Raw genomic sequence first — 25,787 nt, forward strand, 5'->3', positions numbered from 1 at the left:
TGCAGACTCCTGCGAATCTAAACTATTCCCACATGTGGAGCCATAAATCACCGGGACTGCTGCTAAACTGTTGGAAGGACAAATTTGCAGGGCACAGAGACACCGCATCCAGCCACAGAAGAGACACAGCGAGAAAGCAAAGGGACGAGGGAAGAAAGAGAAGGACTTCTAGATTAGCAATTCACTAAAGCTGACGCGGCTACAGTAAAATATTTCAGATTAAGATTTTACGAACAAAAAAACCCTGATAACTTTATACAGAACACATTTGAATAAACAAGAGGCTCACAAACCTTTTGTACTTTGACTTCTGACTGCAGAGGTGACATGTGTTAGTAACAGATTATTTTTACACTGTGGTATTGCCAGTGCTGTGATAAGTACCCAAAAGTAAATCCTGCGTAAAAGATACTGTGTTAAAATATGACTTTAGAAAAAGTGAAGGTAAAATAAGAAAGACTAAAAGTCGTAAAAGTATCTGATGTTAAATCAAAGCATTAAAAGTGATGAGTGAAAGTAATCTTTACATATATTTACGTGTGTATGCCATGGGTTGATTCATTCATTGTTGCGGTGACCACAATCTGTTGTTTGTCTTTGATTGTGGTTAAAAATCTCCTGTCCTAATTGGCTCTGATGCAGTTTGCAATTAGGAACGTAACTAGTAATTGAAGTTATCAAATAAAAGTACAGTATTCACCTCCAAAATGTAGTGGAGTGGTAGTAGAAAATAAAAATACTCAAGTAAAATACAAGTACATTAAAGCGTACACAAGTACTTGAGTAAATGTACTTCCATCCTTGGGTATTGCTTCACTTCAGTACTCCTTTCACCACCGGCGACTGGCAGTCGGAGCACGTCGAAGATAACATGTCATATATGTTATTTATTCACCAGAACACCACAGAATCACTGTGGGCGTCCTTTGTTGAGGGCCAAGGACTGAAGGCTCCAAATGAGTGCTTGCATTGCTCTGTGTCTTCTGGATGAACTTAGGAAATATAGCGAAAAGAGATGCTAATCGAATGTTACTTCTCTGCCACAGCTGGCCCTATCGCGGCCCTGTGTCCTGTACGTTCTGGTCCAGAATAGTGACAGCTATAGTTTAACAGCTCGAGTGTAAGTGGCTTATCGGCCCGTCACTGACTCGATCCAGTTTGCTTTGTGGGTCCTGAGTCTATAAATGCTAAACTGATTGATGCTGTCCATTCACCACAGATCACAACTACATCTTAATTCATCAAACATTTAAACTTTTATCCTTTTCAAAGTGTCTTTTCCAGCCTCGGCACCATCCAGACCTTCATATCAGATCAACATGCAGGGATTCATGTTTCAGGTCGTCGGTCGGCCACAGCCTCGATCAAACCGAGCTTCACTTGAGTAATATGGGAAAATCATCAGGGTAACCAAGGCCTGTTTAATCTGGCAGGACTCACTTGTTAATTTCGGTTCGCCCTGTACACCGCAGGCTTACTCGCAAGGTATTTTTGAGATCTTTTAAATGTCCGGAGGTCACTGGTGGGAGCTTAATTATTGTTTTGCTATTTATCTTAGTGGCTCAGCATCTCTAATCCGAGAGAAACAAACACCGCAAATCTAGTACAGTGTCATCTCTTCGGTGGCTCTGGTGACGCGGCATTGTTTTTATCGTTCTGCTCTGAGTTTATTCAGGGGGTGAAAAGGTATCATTAACCTGTGTAATGTTGTAGAACCACAGCAGAGAATTGAGTTCAAACACGTTCCATCTCCGATCTCCGACACGGACAGAAAGAGAGCGGCTTGAAGCAAATGCAGTGAAGTAAAGAGTGTGAGAGGAGGGCACGGCGTGCTATAGCTGAGGTGAAAAACACCACAGCGAGCCAGCATAAACCCTGCAGCCAGATGTGCTTTCTGGATCACTCTGCCAGGCTTCGGCTTTCCCAGGTGGAATATATTTCACTGCTTCGTGTGTGTGTAATTTTCTCACCTCACGGGGCTGAAAGCTCTAACTTTCATAATTTACCTGTTACTTGTGTTTCTGAACGTCATTAACGACCAGGATGTAACACCTCTCTCCCTCTTCCCACATGAACACTTCAGGCCTGATTGGCTGTGAAGTGGCTGTGATGTTCTGTAGTAATGGTTTGTTGCCTAATGGACCCCACAGGACCCGGTGCTTTCTGCTGACTCAGCGAGGTGATGTCATGGCTGAGATCAGATGGCTGAGCGCTGGATCTCTGAATTTCACACATGATGCTGATTTATGTATAAATAAAATCATCAGGGGCCGTTTGCCTTTAAACAAGCATGTCAGGACTAACATAGGGTTGTGATGTCACAACTATACAGTCATAAGCCTCAGCCATGACCCCAGCACAGCTGAGACAAAAAAAAATGGCAGCGCTGATTTGGAATCATGGCAGGACGTGCTTGCTCAGGCCTGTGGTAACTTGAACTCTTTGGTAAGAATCAAAGCAGCTAAGGCTTATTTATTTTTGTCAGAACCAAAATAGTTTTCACATCCTCATATATAAAATGTTCTTACACATCCAACACAAAGTTAAAAACGTAGGTTACGCGATGATAACCGAACTGTCTCTGGTAACCTTGATTGAAGATTTTTCCAAAGGACGAACTCTCACGCTCAGCTTTTACAGTGTTGTCACTCTCCATAGGTGACAATTAAGCTTCATCATCCCATCCCATATTGATTTTTCTTCACGTGCTCTTGCACACCATTATAGAAAAACACAATCTTTTTTACTTTGACTCTTGTTTCTGTAATGATTAATGATTAATCTATGGCTTATTTTGCTAACTTGCCTGTTAAAATGAAAGCAAACAACGTCAGTGTCACTTCAGAGGCCTTTTTCCCATTTCACAGACTCTAAAACACACATTTTGCAAAGCCGTACGACCTTTCAATTGGACATGTTTATACTTAATCATCACTGAGCACTTACATCATTATGAAGATCGACAGCGCTGGCGGCTGAACCCTTCACCTGCTCAGTGTTCGCGCCACTCATTAAAATAACAACCTTGTAATGCAAATCAATTCCTCTTCCAGCGTTTCTCTTTTGGGTAAAATTAAAATATACTGACCTCCTTGCGGACTTTCAGAATAAAATGATTCCTCTTGATATTCTCCTTTTAAATTGCATGCTTTTCCTCAGACTTCTGTCACTCTGATTCCCAGGTCAACTTGCGTAATTTCAGTCATTATGACATTAAATCTGCCAGAAGTGGGAGGTGGCACAGGGAGACATTACCTAACCTGGACCTGCACACACACACACACACACCTACACACACACACACACACACACACTTCAACATTTGCACATGCACGCCCACAATTTGAGACGTTAGCTAACCGTTGACTTGACAGGCCCCCATAGAGCTAATTATGGAGACAGCTGTAAAAACACACTTGGCCTTTCTCTCTGGCTCAGGTAACCATCATTCTCTGATTTTGTGTTGCTATGTGTGTGTGTGTGTGTGTGTGTGAGAGATAGAGAGAAAGGCTCACACCTGCTGCTGTGTGAGCAGTGAGTCAGCAAGTAATTCTGAGAGTAAATAAATAGATTTGTGAATAGATTGAAATGCACAAAAAAAGAGTTGAATTGTGATTGCAGCGGAGACGCTGCGCACAAACGAGACTGACGTTACTGATGGCTTAAAGACACTGAGTTGAAAAAAAAGGGACTCGGACAGGCCTTCTGAGCCCCTTGAGCTATCCGGATTGAAACTCTGTTTCCGTTGGCAGCGATCGCAGCGAGGAGGGCGGGAGGGCCGAGAGTGTCCGCAGAGTCAAGACAGGCCATGAGGAACAGTTTGAGCCCTTCCTTTGTCCCCACAAGTTGTTGTATCACGTTAGGGCGTATTAGATGTGTTATGTTTACGTGACCTCGTGGGAAGACAGATTAATACGCTTGTTTTTTCTGAAGTAATACACTTTGGGAAATACACTTATTCACTTTCTGTCAGAGACTGGGATGATCATGTAGATTACATGGGCTATGGAGCTGGAAGTGATTAGCTTTGACTAGCAGCTAGTCTATTTCAGCATAAAAACTGGATGTAGGGAGACACCAGCCAGCCTGGTTCTGTTCAAGGTCCCATCTTGGCGACATCAGCGTCCGCCAGCTACTTCAAATTGTACAACATTTGTGCTCTTGGCTTTATTAGTGACACGTGTTTAACCTTTGACAGAAAGTTCTTCGTCCATCAAATCCTGACAAGCCGGGCTGCCCCAGGGAGGAGGAGGGTCTAGCTGATCCAGTTTAGATTTAAGGCCGCTCCCGGCTAATGTCCAGTCGCAGGGAAATTAAATTAAAAATGTTTAATTCGACCAAGCTACGTGACATCAGACACTGTACTGTCTAAATCTTTACAGAGACTGTCTCCACCGCAGCATCCTGGATCAAGCTGCTGCACGTAATGGGCTGATTGATCATCGATACAGAAATCGCTGTAGAAAGAAAGCGATGATGAACGTTTGTGTAGTTGTGGTGTAACTTTGACTGCCATTAGCACAATGACAGAGGAGACAGACTATGGATTTATGACAGATGTAAAAACCCATTTTTTTTTTTTTAATCGGAAAGATTTCTGCTCTTCCCAAGACACGAGTCCAAGAGACTTTTTATTTTTTCAGATCAGATAATTTTACTTTCTTGCTGAACTGTGAAGTGCAGCAGCAGCAAGACTCTCCACTGGTCCCTGCCCGACCGCTGCCCTCCCAACGTTGAACCCTCTGTTGTGGGATGCCTCCCTGTTCGAGATCCGCTGCTTCGGGTCACGTCTGTTTGCTTTTGCAGAGTCCGCCATACATATGGAATATGCCGCCTGTGTGTGCATCTGGGCGGAAGGATAGTGTCAACATGATTGAGAGCAAAACCAACATACGTGCACAAAAAAAACCCTCATACATGACACACAGCAATTTCTTTGACCTCACACACCTGTTTACATGGAGCTACATTGAGTTATTTCAATAAGTAACCTACCATTTAATACAGAGCCTGAATTAAAGTGTTATACGTTTGTTTTCCTTGCGTGGAAGCAGAGGAAAAAGTGAGTTAATGCGCTATTGTAACCATGTGTTTGGAGTTTGCAGAGAAGCTGCAGCCAAATGAGGAAGATTAGTTTGCAGCCGCCGGCTGAAGAACGTCAACTGATTTATTTCCCTCTGTTTTATTTCCGGCACATTCAGGCACGCGTGTTCCGGATCCTTTTTTTTTTTAAATGCTTATTTTATTGGAGCTAATTCCAACACAAATGTTGCGTCCCAGCCTGCGGAGGCCTTGGGAGAAATGTTAATGAGCAATTCCTCGGATGCATAAATCAGCAAGTTACACAACACATGTGCAGCTGACTTACAGATACACATAAAAACGCGATACGAAAAACTCCTTTTATAGCAGCACAGTGAACTTTGTTTGCCATGTGGCCACTTGTGGACCGACTTTTCCGAGGTTGCGTTCTGTTTGTTAGTGGAAGAGCTTTAGGGATTTAGTCAAAAAGTTCGAAATTGGTCATGTGATCACCTCTTTTGCAATCTGAAAAGTCTTGTTTATGACCCACATGATCCATTATTTGCTCTCCAGTTTTGCCAAACAACCGATTTCACTGTAACAGCTCAGGCTCTTGATGGTCGTCATCGCAATTTAGCAGCGACATGACGGTGTTCTGGCCTCGCTGTGGGTTGGTGGGTTTTCTCTCATCGCTCCTCTTGCTTGGCAGAACGGGCCGGATCATGTACGAGTCATGTGCGGCCCACATGGCAGACAGCTGCGGTAACCCAGGCGAACGAACGAGACGGTTTCTCGACATTTAAAACCTGTCATTCGGTTATTGAAATAAAAACACATTTCTCCTCCGTTTTACCATCTTCGCCTCAGTCACAAACTGCTTCTGACAGTTCTCGGCACTCGTCGGCAAACAGTCAAAAGCAATTTGCTACACATCAGAGGTCATGCAAGTGGAAACAACTGTAGTGTATATCACAATCCCGCTCCACCTTTTAGTAATAAAAATGTTCCTGCGGTCCGTTGTGTTTCTCTTTGTGCTTCTTTTCCAAGTCACACGATTCAGGATCATCCCTATGTTCCCCGGGTCCTATGTTCCCCGCTGTTCACCCAAAGGGTTAGGGTTAGGGTTAGGGTTTATTAGTCTTTAAACATGAAAAGGGGAACATAGGACCCAGGGAACATCGGTACGCTCCCACAGATTCTAATGAGTTCAATAAGACCAAACGCTTCGAGAAGCAGCGGCTGCTTCATCCAAATCGATGCAGCAGCAGCAATCTTGAGCTGATGAAAGTTGCTGCTTTAATAAATCTGTGCTAATAAATAAACGCATTGACATTATCATTTGTTGTTTTATTTGTTTTCCTGAGATTCCAGGTTTTTTTTTTACTTGTCTATCGCGGAATGTTGTTTTTTCCCGAGATAATGGGATAATTATAATAATACTGTTGATAATACGACATAAATATGGACATTAGCGATCTTGAGGGGGGAAAAAATACAATATAACTTGTTGTCACAGTAAAACTGAGGAAACAGTATGTTTAATCCGTGACTGTTTAGGGCTTCTGTGCCTTCTAGGATCACACTGCTCATTTCAATGCGCTGATTTTGCACTTCATAGCTGAGAACAATAACACATCATATTGAACCGTAATGTACTGTTTCCATAGCAAAAATGTTAGACCATGCAATTAAAATGTCTGCAAACTACAGTTAATTACTGATGTGCATAAAGGCAAAATAACACACACTAAAAAACACCACCTGGTTTGTGATCTAGGTTGTTAACTCTCCAGTAAATGCTAACCTGCATACGATATCACATACAGTAATGGATGAGTGGACTACCTGCTGAAACATGCGTCAAATCCCAAAACACACTGTAGTCTCTCTCTTTAAAACACATGACCCTGTGCAGACACACAGTCAGACCCCTGGTTAACCTTCATCCAGTGTTTTTTGGGAGGAGCGGCAGTATAAAATCCTCTCTTCATTTCCCTCCCTGTGTTTAGAATAACAGGAGTGCAGCTGCTCCGAATGGAAACTACTGCTTTTTCAGATACTTCACTCTGCACTCTGCTCTCTGTTTTGTTTCAGAGCTCTGCGTTGATTCAGCACAGCGGCGCTGCCAGAGGAGGGATGTTGGCCATTACGCATTTAAATAACCTCTCCTCCGTGTTATGCAACTCTACATCTGTGTTTCTCCATACTGTAATCCTGCCCTTCCTACACACACTGATCGTAAACATTAGCGGACACACACACACACACACACACACACACATACACGTTTGAGAGGAGTTACTGGGCTTTCTGGGATTCATTTGCACACAGGAAAAGTGATTTTTGTTTTTTTTTGCCTAATAGCCTTTCCCCCCGTAGACCACCATTATAAAAGACATGTCAGCTAAACTTTCAACAGCATACAAACTACAGACACAATCAATTGTGACTGTAATCTATGTGGGAACAACATGTGATTTGCTCTGTGTTTTGTGCCATATCAATTTAAATTACAAAGTGAGAAGGTGCAGCACACAGTGGTGGAGCAGGAGTCATGCATTTGAAACCCTACTTAAAGGGTAAATATGTAGTTTTGGAGAAGAAATTCAAACTCAGAATCTGATTATTTATGATAATAGTGTGGTAATAATACAAACTAAAAAAATATGTATTTTTTCCATGACTGGATAAACAAGATGTTCTTTGAGGAAAATAAGGTCCCAAGAACAGTGAATGATGCTAGAAAGGTGGCAGGGTCCGCCAAATATAATATAATAATAATTTAAGGGGTAGCATATCACTAGAGTAATTGCCAACTGCTGCTAACTGTAGTTGCTGTTAGCTAGTTAGCTCAGTTAGCCTTGCAGCTAGCATTACGTAACTGGGAGTTCAGAGCTTCTGAAAATATTGTTTGTACCACTGTAGTTAGCATGCTAACCAGCTAGCCCCAGCCTGCCCTGGTACAAAGCTCCCTTTGCTACGACGGCAAACACCAACACTTGCTGAACTGCTAACAGAGCTAACTAGCTAGTTGTAGCCACAGTTAGCAGCAGTTACCTAATTCTTCGGCACCTTTAATCCTTCACTTTATCAGACAAAAATCTCATTCAAAATCACAACATTAGGGAACATTTGGTTTTCAAATTGTAATCTGAAAAGTAACTAAAGCTCTCAGACAAATGTAATGGAGTACAAGGAACATTTGCCTCTGAGATGTACTGGAGTAGATGTATAAAGATGCTTAAAACGGAACTACTAAAGTGAAAGCTCCTTGAATTTCCACTCATAGTAGTATCACAAAGTACTTTTCTTTAAAAAAAGCAAAGAACCAAAATTCTTGGCGCAGAGTCGACATGTTGAAATGTTACAAACAAGAGTCGTCTCATGAAAATAAACAAATTCGTCAACACAGATAATTATTTCCATGAGGAGCCCATTATGGTGAAGCTGTAAATGTGACAAGGGCCTCAAATGCCCCTGATAGCAGCTGTACCGCTGTGGGTTTGTAGGAGTCGGGGGGTCCCCGTGACAATCAGAGATAATTATGGCATGTTTATAACGTCACCGCCTGAAAAGCACAAACATGTACGCACACGCAATCACCCACCTCGACACATTCCTGCGCTCCCATGTAAACAGCAGAGAAAAGACACAAGAACGGAGTCAAAGCCTGGTTATTTGGAGATGGTTTTAGGGGTATTTAGGCGTAAGTCTGCCTGATTCTGAAGGGCTCAAAGTATTTACGTCCAGAAGAGCCTCTTATTCCACAGGATGATGGATTTCCACTGAAATTCTACTGTACTGAAAGGCTAATAGTAACCCGTACTTGGCCTTTCCTGCATGTAATTCTTTCTGTGTTGCATCACGGATCACAATTTCCTTCTTTATATTCAAACAGCCTTCTCTCGCTGTCCAAACATTCCTCTTACCGACTCGCAGGAACCTCTCCCCTCCATCAGCAGACCTGGCTCCCATTAGCGTTTGGAAACCACTCAGATATTTGGAGCTGTGATTGATAAGCTGGGCCTGCTGGGAAGTCACGAGTATAAACTGCTGACACTTCCGCTGCTCCTCGACTTGATGCTCCAGGGGGATTAAAAGAAATGTTGGCCACCGTCTTTGGCCCCTGCCTGACCCACGGGGGCTTTATTACGCTGTCAGGAAGATGTAGTAAATGAGCGATCAAGTGTCACACCTGTCATGACTGGGTGAAACACAAAAAAGATAATGTAGCCACAAATATGTGGAAAAAGAGAGAGGGGGAATAGTTTGGATTCAGGCCGCAGCCCTCAGGGTTCCAGTAAGAAGCCAGCACGGAAGTCCTGAAGGGTGAAGTTCTTCGAATGGCCACTTGAGGCAGGCTCCAAAAGCATTACAGCAGAACTAAGCATATTTAAAACCTGGTACAAAAAATCAGTTATAGTCTCCATATCTAATTTCCCCTCCAATGAAAACAGAAAGGGGATGAGTTTTTATATAACTTGCTCATTCAATTATTTGAAGGCTTAAATTTATGCACACTTAAGGGCGCAGCCGCTTTGAGTGGCAGCTAGCGAGCTGTTTGCAAGCTCAGCTAACGCTGTCATGTTTTTGGACCCATAAGCGAGACACAAAATAGAGGTTTAATGCGACCAAACCTGTATCGTGATCCAAAACTCAAAATCTGACAAAAAAGGCGGGCAAAAATTCTGGCAACAAAACGCAGAACTAAGTTGAGTACAAACCGGTGTGACGCAGGCAGCAAACACAGGTAAAACACGACGGGAAGACAGGAGTACGGGACAGACGGGAATACAGGAACACACAGACGGGAAGAAAACAGACAAATCAACAAAGAACGAGGGGAAAACAAGAGCTATGATAATCAGGGAGTGATTAACTATCTAATGGGACACAGATGAGCAGGAAAACAGACAAAGACCGGGATCGGAAAGTGAAACACATCACACACGAGGATGAAGAGAACAAAGACACATAACATGGCTTTGTGTCGGATTAAAGCCATATTGATTCATGAACATACAGGGAGAGGATGGGAAAAAGAAAAGACAAAGGAGGACAACACAAAGAAACAGAGAATCTGGTCAGGATCAAAACTAAACACAGACACACAAACGTCCCTGATGCCTGCTGTAGCTTGGTAACTTGTGGCTAATGTTGAAGGTACCTTGCTTGTTTCCACCTGCATATATAGAAAAATAAAAGTTGTGTTTTGCTGCAGCGACATCAACCTTGCAGGAGGAAACAAGGGATCAGCGGTAAATGTGGTTTCGATGTAACGTCTCCTCCATTGTCTCATTTGTTTAACATATTTACGTCAGTGTGTTGCGTTTAATTTGCCCTAATCCTAAACATCTCCCCCGGCACTCTTACCGTAAATAACCTTAAAATTAGAAACGGTATACGAAACTCGCGCAGGCCGATGAACACACGCAAACGCACAAACAGATGCCAGATTGAACAGCAGGAGAGCACATGCATGTGAAGAAAAGAAAAGAAAAGCAAGACCTCACTGCAGAGCATCACCTGGTGTGAGTTAGTGGCGCAGTCTTTATAAATCTGTCATAATTTGAACTAAATGGGGACCAGCGAGCTGGTAGAGCCACAGCAGTGAAGTGATACTTGAGGAATTCCATCTCTGTGAAGTTTATGAACTTTAATGGAAACACTGTTGACGGTTTACTTCTGTTTCGACTGTTTCAAAGGTCCAGTGTGCAGGATTTGGTGGCATCTCGCGTTGAGATTGCAGAGGGCGACCAATGAAATACCCCTCATCTCACCGATTGTTTTGTGCCTTCTGGGCTTCTGTAAGAACATGACGGACTTTGTGGAAGAGATTCAAAACTCATTCTAAGGAAAGAAAAACACAATGATTCTGAGTTTTCAGATGACTACACACTTATCAAAACAACTATATTTTGATTATTATTCTATATATACTGAATTCAAATACTGTTCTTGGAGCTCTGTAAATCCCACACACTGGACCTTTAAACTGTAGGCTGCTCCCTCAACTCAACACCAACACCATACTGGAAGAAGTAGCACGTTCTTAAAGTTGCTTTACTTTGAGACATTTTGAGACATGTCTAGTTATACCGTTTTTAAGGCTGCGACACACTTTGTTTGGAATCACGTCCGACTGGACCAAGAGGCATTAAGTTCAGTCCGGGCCAGTTCATGTTTGCAGCGGGAGGTTCAAATCTCAGCAATGATTCGATATGTTTTCTGAGCCAGTGTCCCGCTCTTCTTTTGAAGATTGTTTTAAAAATGTTGGATTTCTTTTACTGGAATCTGGTCCATCAAAATACAACAAGAGAGGAGTAGATAACGGAGACTTAATGTAAAAAAAAAAAATGGCCAGGAATAACAAGCAAAAGGTTACAAGGTTAAAAGTGCGGCATTAAGTGGGGAAATCTGTTTTATAATCGAGCTTGTCAGCAAGAGCTCAGCTGAAGTTTACTGCCTCAGTTTTCTGCTTTGGCGCAGGAATATGCGCAAAATTGTAGTTTTGCAGAATGTTACCTGATGATGTGACACTAACCATAGTCTGGTGACCATTTTTTTTTTTTGATGTGCAGCATGAAGTTTTTGTCTCTCAAAAGAATACTGCAGGATTCAGCTCTGCACTTTCATGCTCTGGATGGACAGTTAAAAGACAGGATCTGAATCAAAGCAGCAGAAGCGAACATGTCATCTTTTTCATTCTTCCTTGTGAAACCCTTGGGCATACATTACCCACAATGCAACTCCACGGCCAACGGTTTGGACAGAGATTCAGGTGTGTCACACTCAATGTAACCTTGAGCTGCTAGCCTCAAGCAGAGATGAGGAGCAGCTACAGAAGTCTGGTGAGCGCACGTCTTTTTAACTCCACATCTCTCGATCTTGACATTCTTAAACTAGGACTAGAGTGACATCACTTGAGGAATTTTTCCAGACTTCATGCAGTGCTCCTCTTGAAACCAAAAAGACAAACTCATCGTTCTCCCGAGAAGGATTGCTTTCCTCTCAGAGCAGTTAAAGAATTCAAAGAGACGTTTGAAAGCAACTGGTGCCTTTTTTTTTATCAAGTCACGAGATGTTCCGTAACATGTGTCCTCTGCCGGGCTGTTGAACTAATTGCTATTGTTGCCGGGCTGCAGACCTTTAATCTGTCTTTATGTGGACTGACATCATTTGGAAAAACTGGTGAAACCACGTCTTCACCAGCAGCTCACAGGCACAACATGCCGCCCTGCAGACATGCCTGAAACGAACGAGGGTCGCCCTTTAGGGGCCGTCGTGGGTGACTGGTCTGCATGCACAGTGAAGCATCACACACACACACGAATGCTTGCACACACACAGACACACACATACATACATACATACACACACAGATCTCTCTCTCTCTTTTTCATCTGCCATGTCTGTTTCATTATCCAACAAAAACAAACATGGCTGTTAAACACAGCTTGGTTAAGTGTGTGTGTGAACAGGAACATGTGACACTGTGCTCTGGTGTGAGGTCGGTCAATATGGCTGACACATGGGGTCAGAATGAATCATTTCGTTCTCGAAGTGTGAAGACAGTATATGCAGAACGACTAGTGGTGTCTGTGGCATTTTTGTGTGTTTGTGTGTGTGTGTGTTATCACAATGAGAGACACCGAAATGGTTCACTACCCTCCACATACATCTGTGTGTGTGAAGGTGTGTGTGTGGTCCTCATCTAACATTTTCAACCATCAGCAGATGTTAGAGTGACCACCACGGGGGTGGTAGATGCTATTTCCAGTGTGTGTGTGTGTGTATGTGTGTGTGTGTGTGTGTGTGTGTGTGTGTGTTTGACCACTCTACAAGGGTGGTAGAAGTTATTGTCACTGGACGCCTAGCAGATAAAACAACATGGCTGAGACCACCACAGACTCTTACCCACACACCACACACATACATATATACACGTTTGCATGCACACACACACACACACACACACACACACACACACACACACACACACACACACACACACACACACACACACACACACATGAGCTGTGTGTAGACCATTTGGCACCATGGGTAACTTTACTGTTTACCAGGACTAAATAGAAAAAAATGGTTCTTTTTCCTTTTAGTCTCTCATTTGTTGTCGGTGAGGGATGGACTGTGGTGACGATGACAACATATTTCCTATACACAGGGACACACACACAGCTATGACAGGGGAAAAAAAAAAAATAGAAGCAGAATTTAACATTAATAATAATCAAAAGGAACAAACTAATAAAAGATATAAATTAAGCAAAACAGGAAGTCCAAAAGAAGGAAAGAAGCCGATATTTCCAACATAACTGTTCCATATTGGACCCAGTCGAGCCAACACCCTCAACCACAGAATGAGACCTTTCTTCCTCGCTTGCTCAGGTGAAAGTCCTCACTAACAGACAGTTTCTGGCGTCCTGGATTAAAGGTTTTCCACTGGAGAGCGGCCATAGTGGTACACCAGACAGTGACCTCTGGCTGTGACTGTCGGCGGGTTTTAGAGGCCAAATACTGAAGATTTCTTCATTAGTTTTGGGAGGAGGTTCTGAGAGACGTCCCTACCTCTGACGTCAATGAGTCTGAATCGAATCAAACGTGGACGGCATTCACTTGTTTATAAACAATATTCCTGTGGTTAAGTAATGATGGATTTAAAATTGTGGGTCAATCGTTTCCAGATATTTTCCAATCATTTTGTACAAGTCGGTGAGAAGAAACCATCATTTGCAGAGGTGGCACGAGTACACACATTCTTTACTCAAGTAGAAGTACAGATTCTTGTTCAAAAAAAGGATGTGGTGAACACAGAAGTACTGATTCAACCCTTTCAGAGAAGTAAGAAAGTACCAGCTTTGAAATGTTCTGAAAGTATAAAAAGTTAAAAGCATCCCTCTGAAGCAGGGATGCTGAAAGTCAGTCACAGTCTGTGGTGCTGATAAGTCGGTCTGTGCAACGATGTTGTTTTATGTGGCAGATTAACCAGAGAATTGTCAAGTAACACTAGGCTTCACAATCAAGGGAAGTTTTTAATATCATGTGGACAATCAATTAAAGGGTTTTATAATGCTATTTAGACAATCTACCTCCTGTGTCCATGCTCTGAAGGACATTCCTATCTAGTCATTTCTGTGCAAAGGTAACTGAACATCATGTCATATTAATATAATTCAACGACTATGAAACTTCATAGAGAGTCAGTAGGATTTGGTTTGATGTTAGTAAACACACCAAAAAGAGAGATGATCATTGAGTCTCCTTTCTAGGACGTCAAATGAAGACAAATTCGGGTTGGTAATCAAAATAAATAGGCTGAAATCAGTCTTGTGTTGTTGGGAAGGCTGCGATAATTCCCCTGAAATGAGTTAAAACTGGAGGAGCAGCAAGGAGATGCATCCTACTAACAGTAAAGTATTCATTTAATAAATGGTTCACTTCACATTTAGCCTGAAGATTTGTTTTCCAGCACGCTTATGAGCAGGTGAGATGTTTTATTGTAACCGCAACAGCTGGAACATCCTGGATACTGACTCACGTTTTCTCAACCGGAGAGCAAATACAGCTTCAGCTATTTACAATAGATCCTCAGCATTTCTGCTGACCTTTTTCAGACTGACAGGTGGGTGGAGTTTGCTGCTTTAGGAGGATACAGCCAGAAACAAGCTGCTTAAGTCATGTAAAACTATGAGGAATCCATTTATGTTCAGGTTTAATTGACTGAAATCTTCCACAGCTATCAAAATATTGACTTTCGGAGCACATCAGTGCATAAGGTCATAACGAAAGTTCCTCCAGTGCACAGTGGGAAAAATAACTCTGAATAGGCAGAATAATACCTCCCTTTTAAGCCATTAAAATACTGGGAATGAAGCAGGGCCTGGCTGACTTTGGGCTCAAGTTAAAAGCTAAGCGACACATCCACATATTGAAGACATGAATTATGGGAACCATGGGTGTTTGGCAGGACATCTCGTCATTTTTACCTCATAAATATGAAATTAAATGTCAGTGACAGAGCTGGACCGGCTCCCTGCCGAGGAAGTCTGTCCTAATTTGTTCTGCCAGTTCACTCCGACGCTCCCACTGTCACTGCCAACACTTTTATTGTGGCTGATTGGGGCCACCCCTCTGCCCTCTTGCAAATTACAGTGTCTCTCACCAGTATTTTACTCTCCCATCGCTTTAGAAGCAGTAAGTCCTTTTCTGTCTCTTTCAGCCGTGTTACCACCTTTTACCATCACCTGACCTCCATGCCAACACAAAGATAAACCTGATAATAACACATATTATTTACGTTTGACATTTGGAAGAACGTGTCTATCTGCAAAGATGTGGAAGGTCCAAAAAACATATCAGCAATCACACAACAATTACATAACTTAAAGCCAAACATCTTTCTTTTACTCCAAACACTTCATGAGTCATTAGCTAAGATGTAAAATGCTTAAGTGACAAATATGCTTCACATATGCAGCTTGAAACAATGTGTGTATGTGTAAAAATATGGAAGAAATGGTCCAAAAATAATGTGGAAGAATAATAAATCGCTTCAGCATTCACACAAAAATTGCAGAATTAAAAGCCAGACCTCTGATGTGGTTTCACAGTATAAGTATGGATATATTGTCATTCCCACAGCTACAGTACAGAAACAACTATATAGCTTTGCAGCCTTTTATGACCTTGAAAACACTATTCCCGACATTTATTGTGGTAAGACCTTGCACATAAAGCGACTGCGCGACAGGAAGTGCTTCGGTTCTGATTTATTTTCCATGTGAGCGAGCCTGCAGACAGCTTCTAATTAGCCGGTGGATTCCACAGTTTGTCGGTCACAAACAAACTACAAAGCAAAACTTCACACACCAGTCAGACTTTAATATCCACAACAACTGGAGCTGAGCATTCTTATTCTGTGATGCAATATCAGAAACCGAGGCCTTTTTCCACAGCCAGACTGATTTGTTGAAAGCAACGAGGCAAAACACTGGGATTTTAGAGACAAGAACCCCCTTGACTGAAGTGGGAACTGAGCAAAATATAAACACTTAAGCAGACCTTTGCCGCAGGACAGTTTCTAGATAAGATGGCTGCTCCACCTAGTGTTGAAACAGCAGACTTCACATTCTGCATAACTGCATGCTTGGTGATCTCCTGTAGCCTCAATCATCCGCAAAACATGCAAGACTTATACACAGGAATAAAGTGAATTATTCATAAATTATTTTATTATGTTATTTTTTTTTATTCATGAATTAGTTAGTTAGTTGTCTCTACTGTCCCACCTCCAACAAAGGAACTTTGCACAGTCTTTCTGACGATTGCTGTTTACATCTTTGCTGGATTAAGAGTCTTCCAGTAAATGCTGACTCCTCATCACAAACGGAGCTGAGTCACAGACCAGATGGAGACTCTGAGAGGACATATAATGAGTGGAAACCTGGCTCAACCACAAATGTCTCTAACAAACACTGAGTCCTGCAAGAGAGGAATCAGTGTGTTGTCTATATTTGAGATTGAAGTGTGTAGTATGTTTGTGCCATGTCACAATATACCTGCAATGGATTTTGGTGTTGAAATCTAGATGTTATTTTTCGGTAACATTGACTGTTACACACTCAGTTATTTTAATTAATGAAACTAGTCATAGTTTTCTTTCATATCCACAATGTGCAGGAACCAATACTTTATTTTCCACTTCAGCAGCTAGTTGACAATCTTGACATATCTATATATCTATATCAATCTTGACTTTACAAATATATTGATTCTTTATTATTTAGTTCACAAAGTAGACCCTATGATGGGGCATCTGACCTCTGACCTTTTGAAAAGGGCTATACATCTATATTTGCAGTTATGGAATCTAAAGTAAATGTACTCAAGTACAGTTCTGAGGTACTTGTACTATACTTCAGTATTTCCATTGTCTGCTACTTTATATTTACACTACCATTTGGAGGCAGATAATGTACCCTAACCCTTTCACTCAAATATGACTGTTGGGTACTTTTTAAAAAACTGTATATTTGAGATGTTCATGACCTTTGAATTGTTCAATTAACATGTGGGACTGCAGAATCGAAACTTGTGAGCATTTATTAATGAATTAATTTATTATGAATGCCCACTCTTTTGCTCTTATTAGTGGCTTAGAAATTATCATATAAATTACACTTATTAAGCAATTTACTATGCATTACAAAAGCCTTTTGTTACAATTAAGAAAACACATTTTAAAGGGTGATTGAAGGTGACTCAAATTTCTTTGTGATCGTGTTAATCAATGTAGAATAGTCACAGCCTCAAATGCTGTAATTAAGTACCGTGCATTGGGACATCATGACTGTGATTGTTCTCCTTGCTGGTTGTTGCGTAGCAGATGTTCAGCCTGCAAAAACAAAGCAAAACTGCTGTATCAGTTTCCTCATTTTCAAAGAAGGCTCTCAAGTTTGTTAAAGAAGGTCTACTGTGTAAATACCAAAAAGTCGACAGGGTCCTCTGGTTTGATCTTGCTGCAGTCCAACATGGCCTTAGTGAGCGAGGGCATCACGTACTTCATCAGGTAGTTCCTCAGAGGAAGAGAGCGAGCTTCCAGCAGCTCGTACTCCTGTCTCTGCAGCTCTGACAAATTCTTCTGCTAATAAACAACAAAATATTCCAATTCCTTATCATTATTTACTCTCCATTACTCATTATGTCTGTACATCCTCTCTATAATGCTGGTATGACACACTTTTGTGGCTTCGTCTCTCCACTCACCCACTCTTCGTACTGTGAAACCATCTCAGCCAGTGCAGTTTCATTCCTCAGTTTCTTCTCAGCAGCTTCTGCAGCCAGTCTCTGCTTCCTCTCTTCCTCTTTCTTTCTGTCCTCCTCCTCCTGCTCCTCTGGACTCAGGCCGTAATTCTTGGGAGTCCCCACTGTCTCAGTGATCTTCTTCATAATGTCTGTGTACTCTGAATCACCTGTCGTGACCTCTGGAGAGGAATAAGTCATACTTATTGTAAAGAAATACTTACTACAAGCCTCTCTACTGAATGTTAGCGGAGTGGAGCAAAAAGCTGGTTAGCTTAGCTTAGCATGTAGCCTGGAATCAACAGTCTACTGTAGCTCTGTCTTAAGTTGACCTCTAACGCTAACTAATAAACATATATCTTGTTTGTGTAACCTATTAAATATGGAAATTGCCCAGCCCGAAACTCATCATAGAATGGCAAAATCCATACTTTCTTTGCTATAATTTCTTCAATATTCTGGTAATGCCTTGCCATTTATCCATCCTGCAGTAACCTTTGAACTTTGAGGTGTCTTTGAGGACAGTACCGATATGTTCTGGGTGAATCTCGAGCTCATCAAAGTAGTCCAGCAGAGTTTCCTCCGCAGTGCTGAGTTGTCTGTATCTCGTCAGACGAGCGACAAATTCCTCCTGGGTGTATCGCATTTTCTCGGCCACGCTCTGTGGAAGTCCCTGTGCTCTCTTTGTCAGGAAATCATCTGTCGCATCCAGGGCAAAAACATGTTCTGCAAAACACAAACAAGTGGAACAAGACGATGAAACTGACAGAATGTTTTGTATTAACAGAGGCATGAGCTAGTTTTAAGATCCTCTGCTGAAACAACTGATTGGTGGGTTTTCTATCTTTGTAAGAAGTACATCAACAACCTGGTGTTATCTTCTTGTTGTACACAGGCTTGAACATCCCCTTCTGGCTCTCTGTGCCCTCATCTGAATGATAGAAACGCCACATCAATATTAGTGTAATCAATGTAAATACACTTTACAGTAATTAAATGAATGGATCAAACATACCATAGAAAATCAGCTTTGCTTGCTCATAAGTCTTCGGGAATCCATCGAGGACAAATCCTTGGTTCCTGCATGGCTTTGAATTCAGCTTTTCTTGCATAATGTCAACAAGTAGATCATCAGCCAGTCGACCTAAAGGACCAAGGCAGTCGTTTAAAAACCTTTACAACCCTACTCCAAACAAGTTCTGTCTTATCTTAAAATGACCCCTGGCCCATAATACTGAGGTATTATTAAAAAGGTTAAATGAAATTAAAAACTTCACTTACATTTCAGGAATTTATTAAGTCAATATACACTATTGATCTCATCATGCTGACTCAACATCAGGCCTGTTACTGGTTGTCCTTTTCCCTGCTTTTATCAACAGTATAAGTTTGAAGTTTTCCAAAGACTGCCATAATCAAACATCCACGACTTTTGAAATGTTAATAAATAAATAATGTCTACTTTATGGCTTTCGGATGCAGGGAAGATGGTAGTTCTTGTGTACGGCTGCGGTTCTACAGTTTAACTAACCTGCATTCATTTCCATGCTTTTGTTGAGGTCTTCCAGTTGTTTCCTCGCAGCAGCTGCTACCTCTTCACTGGCATATTCAGGCTCAGCTTCATCCACCATCTCCTTCTGCAGGATAAGGGAAGAAGCATGACAAATGAACATGAACGTGTTTGTTGAGCATCATTGTTGCCATACAAGAGTCTCAAATTGCAAAATAGAACTTCCACAAGAGGGCAGCGCATTTCCTCCGAGACAAATATGAATAAAATGCAATTCTTTGATTCCACTGACCAGCTGTGTGATCTTTTCCTCTATGACCTCTTTGATCCTGATGTGGTGTATTTGGTAATGACTGCACAGCTTCTGTGCAACTGTGGTTTTACCCACAGCTGGAGGTCCAACCAGACAGATTCTGAATGGCTAGGGACACAAAACAGGAAAAAGAAATCAAACCATGGTAGACATGTAGATGAAGGATCTCAGTCATCCAGGTCATAGTAATGCTAAGTAGGCAAATGGACTTGTTTCAGTTTCTTGAAGACGTTTCATCTGTCATCCAGATAGTTAGAAGAGAACAAGCCTCTTGGATTAGTCAGCTCCAGTTCCCTATGATATTGCACTTTAAGCAAACCATGGTAGCTTTAAGCTGGTACCCAAATAGCTTTTACGCCCCAAATACATGTTTAATTTAAGGCATACTGTACACCAGAGTAACAGAAGGTTGTTGTTGAACACGTTTTTCAGTTTATCAGTGACTGCCTTTAAGCTGTGTGTGTATCTAGTATCAATTGGGTGTCAAAATTCAACTGTTTGTCAACCGTTTTGAATTTGAAGGAGCTGAAAACTCACAAATAGCTGCCGGGTGTCTTTGTATTCCTCCACGATGCTCTCCATGTTTTCTACCATCCCAGCTATAGACCTCCAGCGGAGACTGAAGGAGTCTTTGATGATAAAAGCATCTAGGCGGAGGTTGATACTGATGTAATCCAATTCCTCTGGCTGAAATGAAAACACAATATGTGTGATATTGAATATTTACTGGTAGAATATGCCATGGTGTGCCATAGAAGGCCAGTAACATCTTTATTACAACTGCAGGTTACATCAGGATGGATTACTGATCCTGTATCAAGAGCCACTGAAGATAGTTATGGCTCAGATGTGAATTAACGTGTGTGTTAAACAGACTTAAAATATATATTTGATATTTGAGTCAACGTTGTCATCCTAGACACATAAAATCTAGTGCTGCTTCATCTGTATCAAACAGTAGACATTTTTAAGAGGTAAAGTGTAACTCTCCATTTTAAACTGATAACAGTATGTTATATTACTGTTAAATTGATAATGTGGTATTTTTGTGCATGAGCATTTCTATGTTGGATTGCCAGGCTGAGAGAATTATTATTAAATGAATATTTGAAAAGTATTATCCTGTAATATTCCAGTTGAGATTCTACCTTATCTAAAAAATGGCATACTGTACCTTAAAAGCTTTCATGGCGATTGCTTCCTGTGCTGGTACTTTGTTCAGTTTTCCCGGCCCAAGTGAATCGCTTATCATCTGAAGGGTAAAGAGTCAGAGAACAACAGTAATTGTTATCATTATTTTGACGTGTCACTGAATGACTGATTGACTTGATTTGTCATTTTGTCTTTGCAGATTACAGTAGAAAAATTCAAAATAGATTAATAAGTAGGATTCATCAGCCAATTATTTTCACAATTCATCAAATAACACATTATCAGCCTGGCCAATTATCAGGGCTGATATTCAGCATTTTTCCAATTGCAGATAAAATTAATTAATCGAAAATATGCTATTTAGGCTTTTAGGAAGCATTCTTTGTCTGTATTCACCACCATGTGGTCTCACTCAATGTCCTGCCCACAGCAATATCTGATTGGTTATATGTCACAGGTAAGAGTCTTATAGTCTAACAATCTGAATCTTCAAAGTGACTAATGACTAAAACTGTTGAATAAATGTAGTGGAGTGGAAGTATGAAGCAGTAGAAAATGAATTATAAAAGTAAAGTCCCATAACAGTTCTAGAGTAAATTGCACTTTGTTACTTTCCATCACTGCCTTCAGATATCAGTTATCTGTCTCCTTGATAACTAATAATCATTATCATATCATATATATTGCTCGATCCCTAATTAATTAATTGATTATCAAAAAATGTACCAATTGATACAGCTCTAGTCATAAAAAAACACAAATGTATTGTCTATTTTCTTTCATGTCTTGCTTCATTCATGTTACCTTCACAATATCCTCTAAAGTGTTTTTGGAGTCATCAACAGCAAGAATGTACTTTGACTTTGGCTTGAGTTCAATGATATTTTGGAGAACTCTGAGAAAGAAACACAGTTTAGTCCTGCAGTAAACATCTCAAAACACAAACTGTATATACACGCAGAAGTACTGTAAATTAAAATCACCCTCCAAGGTCATAAACGTGGATCATTGGGATGTAATTTGTGCCCTCTCCAAAAATAGGAACTTTTGGAAACTGCATTAACCAAGACACCTGTTCAAAAATACAAAAACATTTCCTATAAGATGATATTGCAATTTAGTCATGCAGCACACACACACACACACACACACACACACACACACACACACACACACACACACACACACACACGCATGCACACAGTGTACTGAGGTATTATTGAATTAATATACTACCTTGAAAAAGTAGTGAAAGAGATTCTCTCCTTTTCCATACTGAAGACCGCTGGCTACAACATAACCAGTAAGTCTGGACCCCTTCTGTAAGGTTAGCAAGATAAAACATTTCATTCATTTTCCTATTATTTATTTCTACTCTAAAATCCTACCACTGTAGGAATATTCTTTGAGTGTGTTGTAAGTAATGTACGTACACCCCTGCCCAGTTTGAGCACAAGTTTCTCCAGATTATTGTGCATTTTGAAGTTGGGATGAGGCCTTCTTCTTCTGAACTCCTCCTCTGTTAGAAGAATGTCTATTTTATCCTGAAATGAGAAAATGACAATCACGTTGGTTGTGTTTTATTCACAGAACGACTCGGCAGTTGACAACACTTCCTGCAGGCTCACCAGATTCTGTGGCTTGGTCCTGGCCCATGTCATCACGGTGGAGACTAAGATGAACATTTTCCGAGACTTGAAGTTCTCCATCTCAGCATGAAGGACTGTTTTTAGAAGAAGGAAATAAAGTACAAGAACAATCAAGGAAACAGCTATAAGCTTACATTTTTTTCGGATCACCTAGTAATAATTCTACTTACTTCTTACCTGTGATTGCCCATGTTGCTTCTTCAAGCTGCTGCTGTGAGCCACTTTCTGAGATGTTGTATACAATGACATCACACTCCAGCAGTCTCTCAAGAAGCTCAGCCTGAGTTGGTGACTGCCAAAAGAGACCCAATGTACATATTGTCCATAATTTACATTGTCATCGTTACAGTTAGTGTAAGCGGTGGTAACAAGTTTACCAAGTACCAATGCAACAATATAAATTGCTCAATTACAAGTTAAAGTCCTGCATTTAAAATCTTAAAAGTGGTATTAGCAAAAAGTACTTCGCATTTTGAAAATTAAAACTACTCTTATGTAAAATAACTCAAAACAGTATCTTGTATCAAAATTGAACAGTATTGGATGGACAGTGTACTCGAAAGTCATACTTGAGCAAGCGTGAAGATATTTTGGTAAAAGTGAAAGTCACACATACAAATAGTATATAAATGAAAGTCTAAATACAAAATGTGGTACTCTGGCTCAGCATGCAATCTGCAAGGAAACCAAGTTATCAAACAAATGTAGTGGAGTGAAAGTGGAGTGTGATACAAAAGAAAATTCGGCCTTGTCATATTGATAACATTATTATGTAGCAAGACAAATCATTAAAAAATAATAGGCCCAATACATCTACAGAATTTATAGAAAGGTGCAGGATACACGTATCTCTTTTCCTTCAAAACATGAGTGAATTTTATTCTATATTACAAGTAAATGTATTTTGTTTCATTCTACCACTGACATTGGATTATTATTATTACTCATGCATTAACTAGTAAACAGCATTTTATGATGTACTTGGTCAATATGATGAGCCAATTTTAACTATGAATGATACTTTACGAGATAATCATGTGTTTTGTATGAAAAAGTAACCTGCAGAGTCGAGCAAAGTCAAGCTGTCAAGTATCTGGTGATAATTACAACATTTGGGGCGTGAAATGAAATGACATAAACTGAAGGTAGCACACCAAAACTGTATTTAAATGAAGTGCTAAACTAGATGTACTAAGTGACTCTCCAGTCTGGAAACGATAAACACCGCATTTCTCTAGACAAACCGAGGAACGTCAAGGGGTTTGAATGCCTGACTCACCGTATACTGTTCAAGCAGAGTGCTTTCTTTGTCACCTCTGGAGGAAGCAGAAACAGTTCCCACTATCTGAAAAGCAGGTTCACCTTCAGGGGAGGCCAGTGTCTGTTCCTCTTCCTCCTCCGAGTTCTCTCCGGCAGCGCAGGTCGATAAAAACTGTTCAGTGCAGTTAAGTCAGACAATAAACTGTAACGTTAGTAGACAAGCGAACAGAAAAGACTAGCTAGCTACTTTTTTAGCTAACATTACCTTGGCGATGTGTTCGGAGGAATACCTGTCGACGTTGTTGATAAAAATACGTTTTGGACGAGTTTTGTCCCCCATTTTGAAAAAGGGCGAGTATCTGCGTTTACAAATAGTTTGTGCTTTTTGTTTTAATAATTTACTCTATCACTAAAATAAGTGTTAAAGCTCTTGCTTACTAGTTGTCTATATTTGTGGTAATATCTGTTGAGTTGCGTTGTGGACCGTTGCTATGGGCTTGCTCCGGTTGCCATGGCTCAGCCAATGAGAGTGCGTGGAGTCAGTACGCTTTACTTCCGGGTACTTCACATTTACCCACAGGATCAAGTTACTGAAAAAGGGTGATTTTCATAAAAAACCGTGAATAAAAATATGACGAGTTTTTCATGAGAAATATATTTTTAATATAAAAAACCCAAAAAACCCAATAAAAAGAGGTTTGTCTCATTCAACCAGTACAGCTGAACCATAGTATACAGTAAATATTCACGTAAATATGTGTATTAATTAATTTCTACTTTTAATACCTTATTACATTTATTGCCATAAAAATACTTTTGAAACTTAAGTACACTTAAAATCAGTTTTTTTATGACTGTAAGACTACAGCATTCATTTGGGTGACTTTCACGTTGACCAAAGTAGTAATTTCACATCTTTATCTACACTCAGGTATTGCTTTTGGGTATATTTTAACAACTTCGTCAGAGTAATATTTAAATTTCTGCATGCCACTGTTGCACTGATGTGAGCCCATAAGGGAGAGGGTTGGTGTGTTTACTGTCTTTACCATGTTGCCCTTGATAAAACAGTATTCGAAGGGAAAGTGTAGCTTACTTTACATCTTTCAGAAATTTCATAAATGCAGCATTAAAATTACACTCTGTAGATTTATAGTTGTTCTACTGATATGAACTCTAAGTCCTATGATATAGGGAATTAAAATAAGTGTACTATGTTATATCAATTAACCTTTTCGTATCATTTTCCCATGGTGTCACTTAAGTATCCCTCTAATGCTGCTGTAACTCTCCTGAAGGGACTGCCAATTTAACACCCCCTCATGCAGCTCTCTATCTAACTCATAAGCCACACTCTCCTGTGGGCCTGCAGATCCCCTCATGGCAGGACAATGGAGCGCTGACATGGAAACTTTCAAAGCACCCCACATATTTATAGAGCTGACATTATCTGAGAAACTGCTGGCCGTGCTTGATGGTGTCTGCTCTACACAGGCCTCAGCACTCAGTAAAACACACCCTGTCATACATTGAAAGCACAGTGATATGGAAGGGAACTACATGGATGATTGGTAGTTTCTGGCCATGTATAGTAAACCTGTGATTCCTGATACTGAGAGGTGCATTCCAATCATGGGAATTCAAGGAATATGATCAGTTTCGTGGGGAAGTCAGAGAATATACAGGAATTTCCATAATTTCACGGTATTGGTCTCAAAAAGCAGTCGTGTTTTAGAGGGAATATGTTTAGGTGATGGCAACATTTGGAAAAGCCAATTTGGAAAAGCCAATTCCTCCTGTGCCCTTTCTCAACCTCACGTACCATATAATGATTTACAATTATAGCTGCTGATGTGATTTGTTCTGATTAACATGTCGACCAGCATGCAGTTTGTCAAACGCTGGTGAGCCGTCAGCTGTTTACAGCGGGCATGTGGCACATTACAATAACGGCTGTTGGTGCCAAGAACAGCACTGCTAGTTCATTGTCAGTGGACTGTTCACGATATTTACCCCTCTGCAGTGAGATTATTCGAAAAATTTTACTCAAAACCAAGCA

The 25,787-nt window shown here is 40.8% G+C and overlaps 1 protein-coding gene across 6 annotated transcripts; it reads right to left on the bottom strand.

Moving 5' to 3' along the window:
* Positions 1-4,618: 4,618 nt before the first annotated feature.
* Positions 4,619-24,217, bottom strand: LOC115574342 (adenylate kinase 7-like). 6 transcript variants are annotated; one of them, XM_030405825.1, is made up of 19 exons: positions 23,994-24,217; positions 23,748-23,900; positions 22,646-22,760; positions 22,448-22,542; positions 22,253-22,363; positions 22,056-22,139; positions 21,803-21,891; positions 21,624-21,714; positions 20,842-20,919; positions 20,205-20,354; positions 19,647-19,775; positions 19,376-19,481; positions 18,860-18,988; positions 18,713-18,775; positions 18,373-18,570; positions 17,809-18,026; positions 17,528-17,686; positions 17,373-17,437; positions 4,619-4,846 (listed from the first exon to the last, which is right to left on the bottom strand). In XM_030405825.1, the coding sequence occupies exons 1-18, from the start codon at positions 24,066-24,068 to the stop codon at positions 17,387-17,389; spliced, it is 2,094 nt and encodes a 697-aa protein (XP_030261685.1). In that variant the 5' UTR covers positions 24,069-24,217; the 3' UTR covers positions 4,619-4,846; positions 17,373-17,386. The 6 variants fall into 6 exon arrangements, with proteins under 6 accessions (XP_030261685.1, XP_030261687.1, XP_030261684.1 ...); XM_030405827.1 differs by lacking the exon at positions 4,619-4,846 and adding an exon at positions 15,904-16,434; XM_030405824.1 differs by lacking the exon at positions 4,619-4,846 and adding an exon at positions 15,904-16,459.
* Between the last annotated feature and the right edge of the window lie 1,570 nt (positions 24,218-25,787).

This window comes from Sparus aurata, chromosome 22 (assembly GCF_900880675.1).
Source record: "Sparus aurata chromosome 22, fSpaAur1.1, whole genome shotgun sequence".
Classification (NCBI taxonomy): Eukaryota; Metazoa; Chordata; class Actinopteri; order Spariformes; family Sparidae; genus Sparus; species Sparus aurata.

Excerpts from the sequence above, each read along its gene's own strand:
- LOC115574342 (XM_030405825.1), bottom strand. The coding sequence starts at position 24,068 with ATGGGGGACAAAACTCGTCCAAAACGTATTTTTATCAACAACGTCGAC. Across the intron at positions 18,571-18,712 it reads CAACAAGAAGATAACACCAG|AACATGTTTTTGCCCTGGAT; the intron begins GTTGTTGATGTA and ends TGTGTTTTGCAG. Across the intron at positions 17,438-17,527 it reads AGGACCCTGTCGACTTTTTG|GCTGAACATCTGCTACGCAA; the intron begins GTATTTACACAG and ends TTGTTTTTGCAG.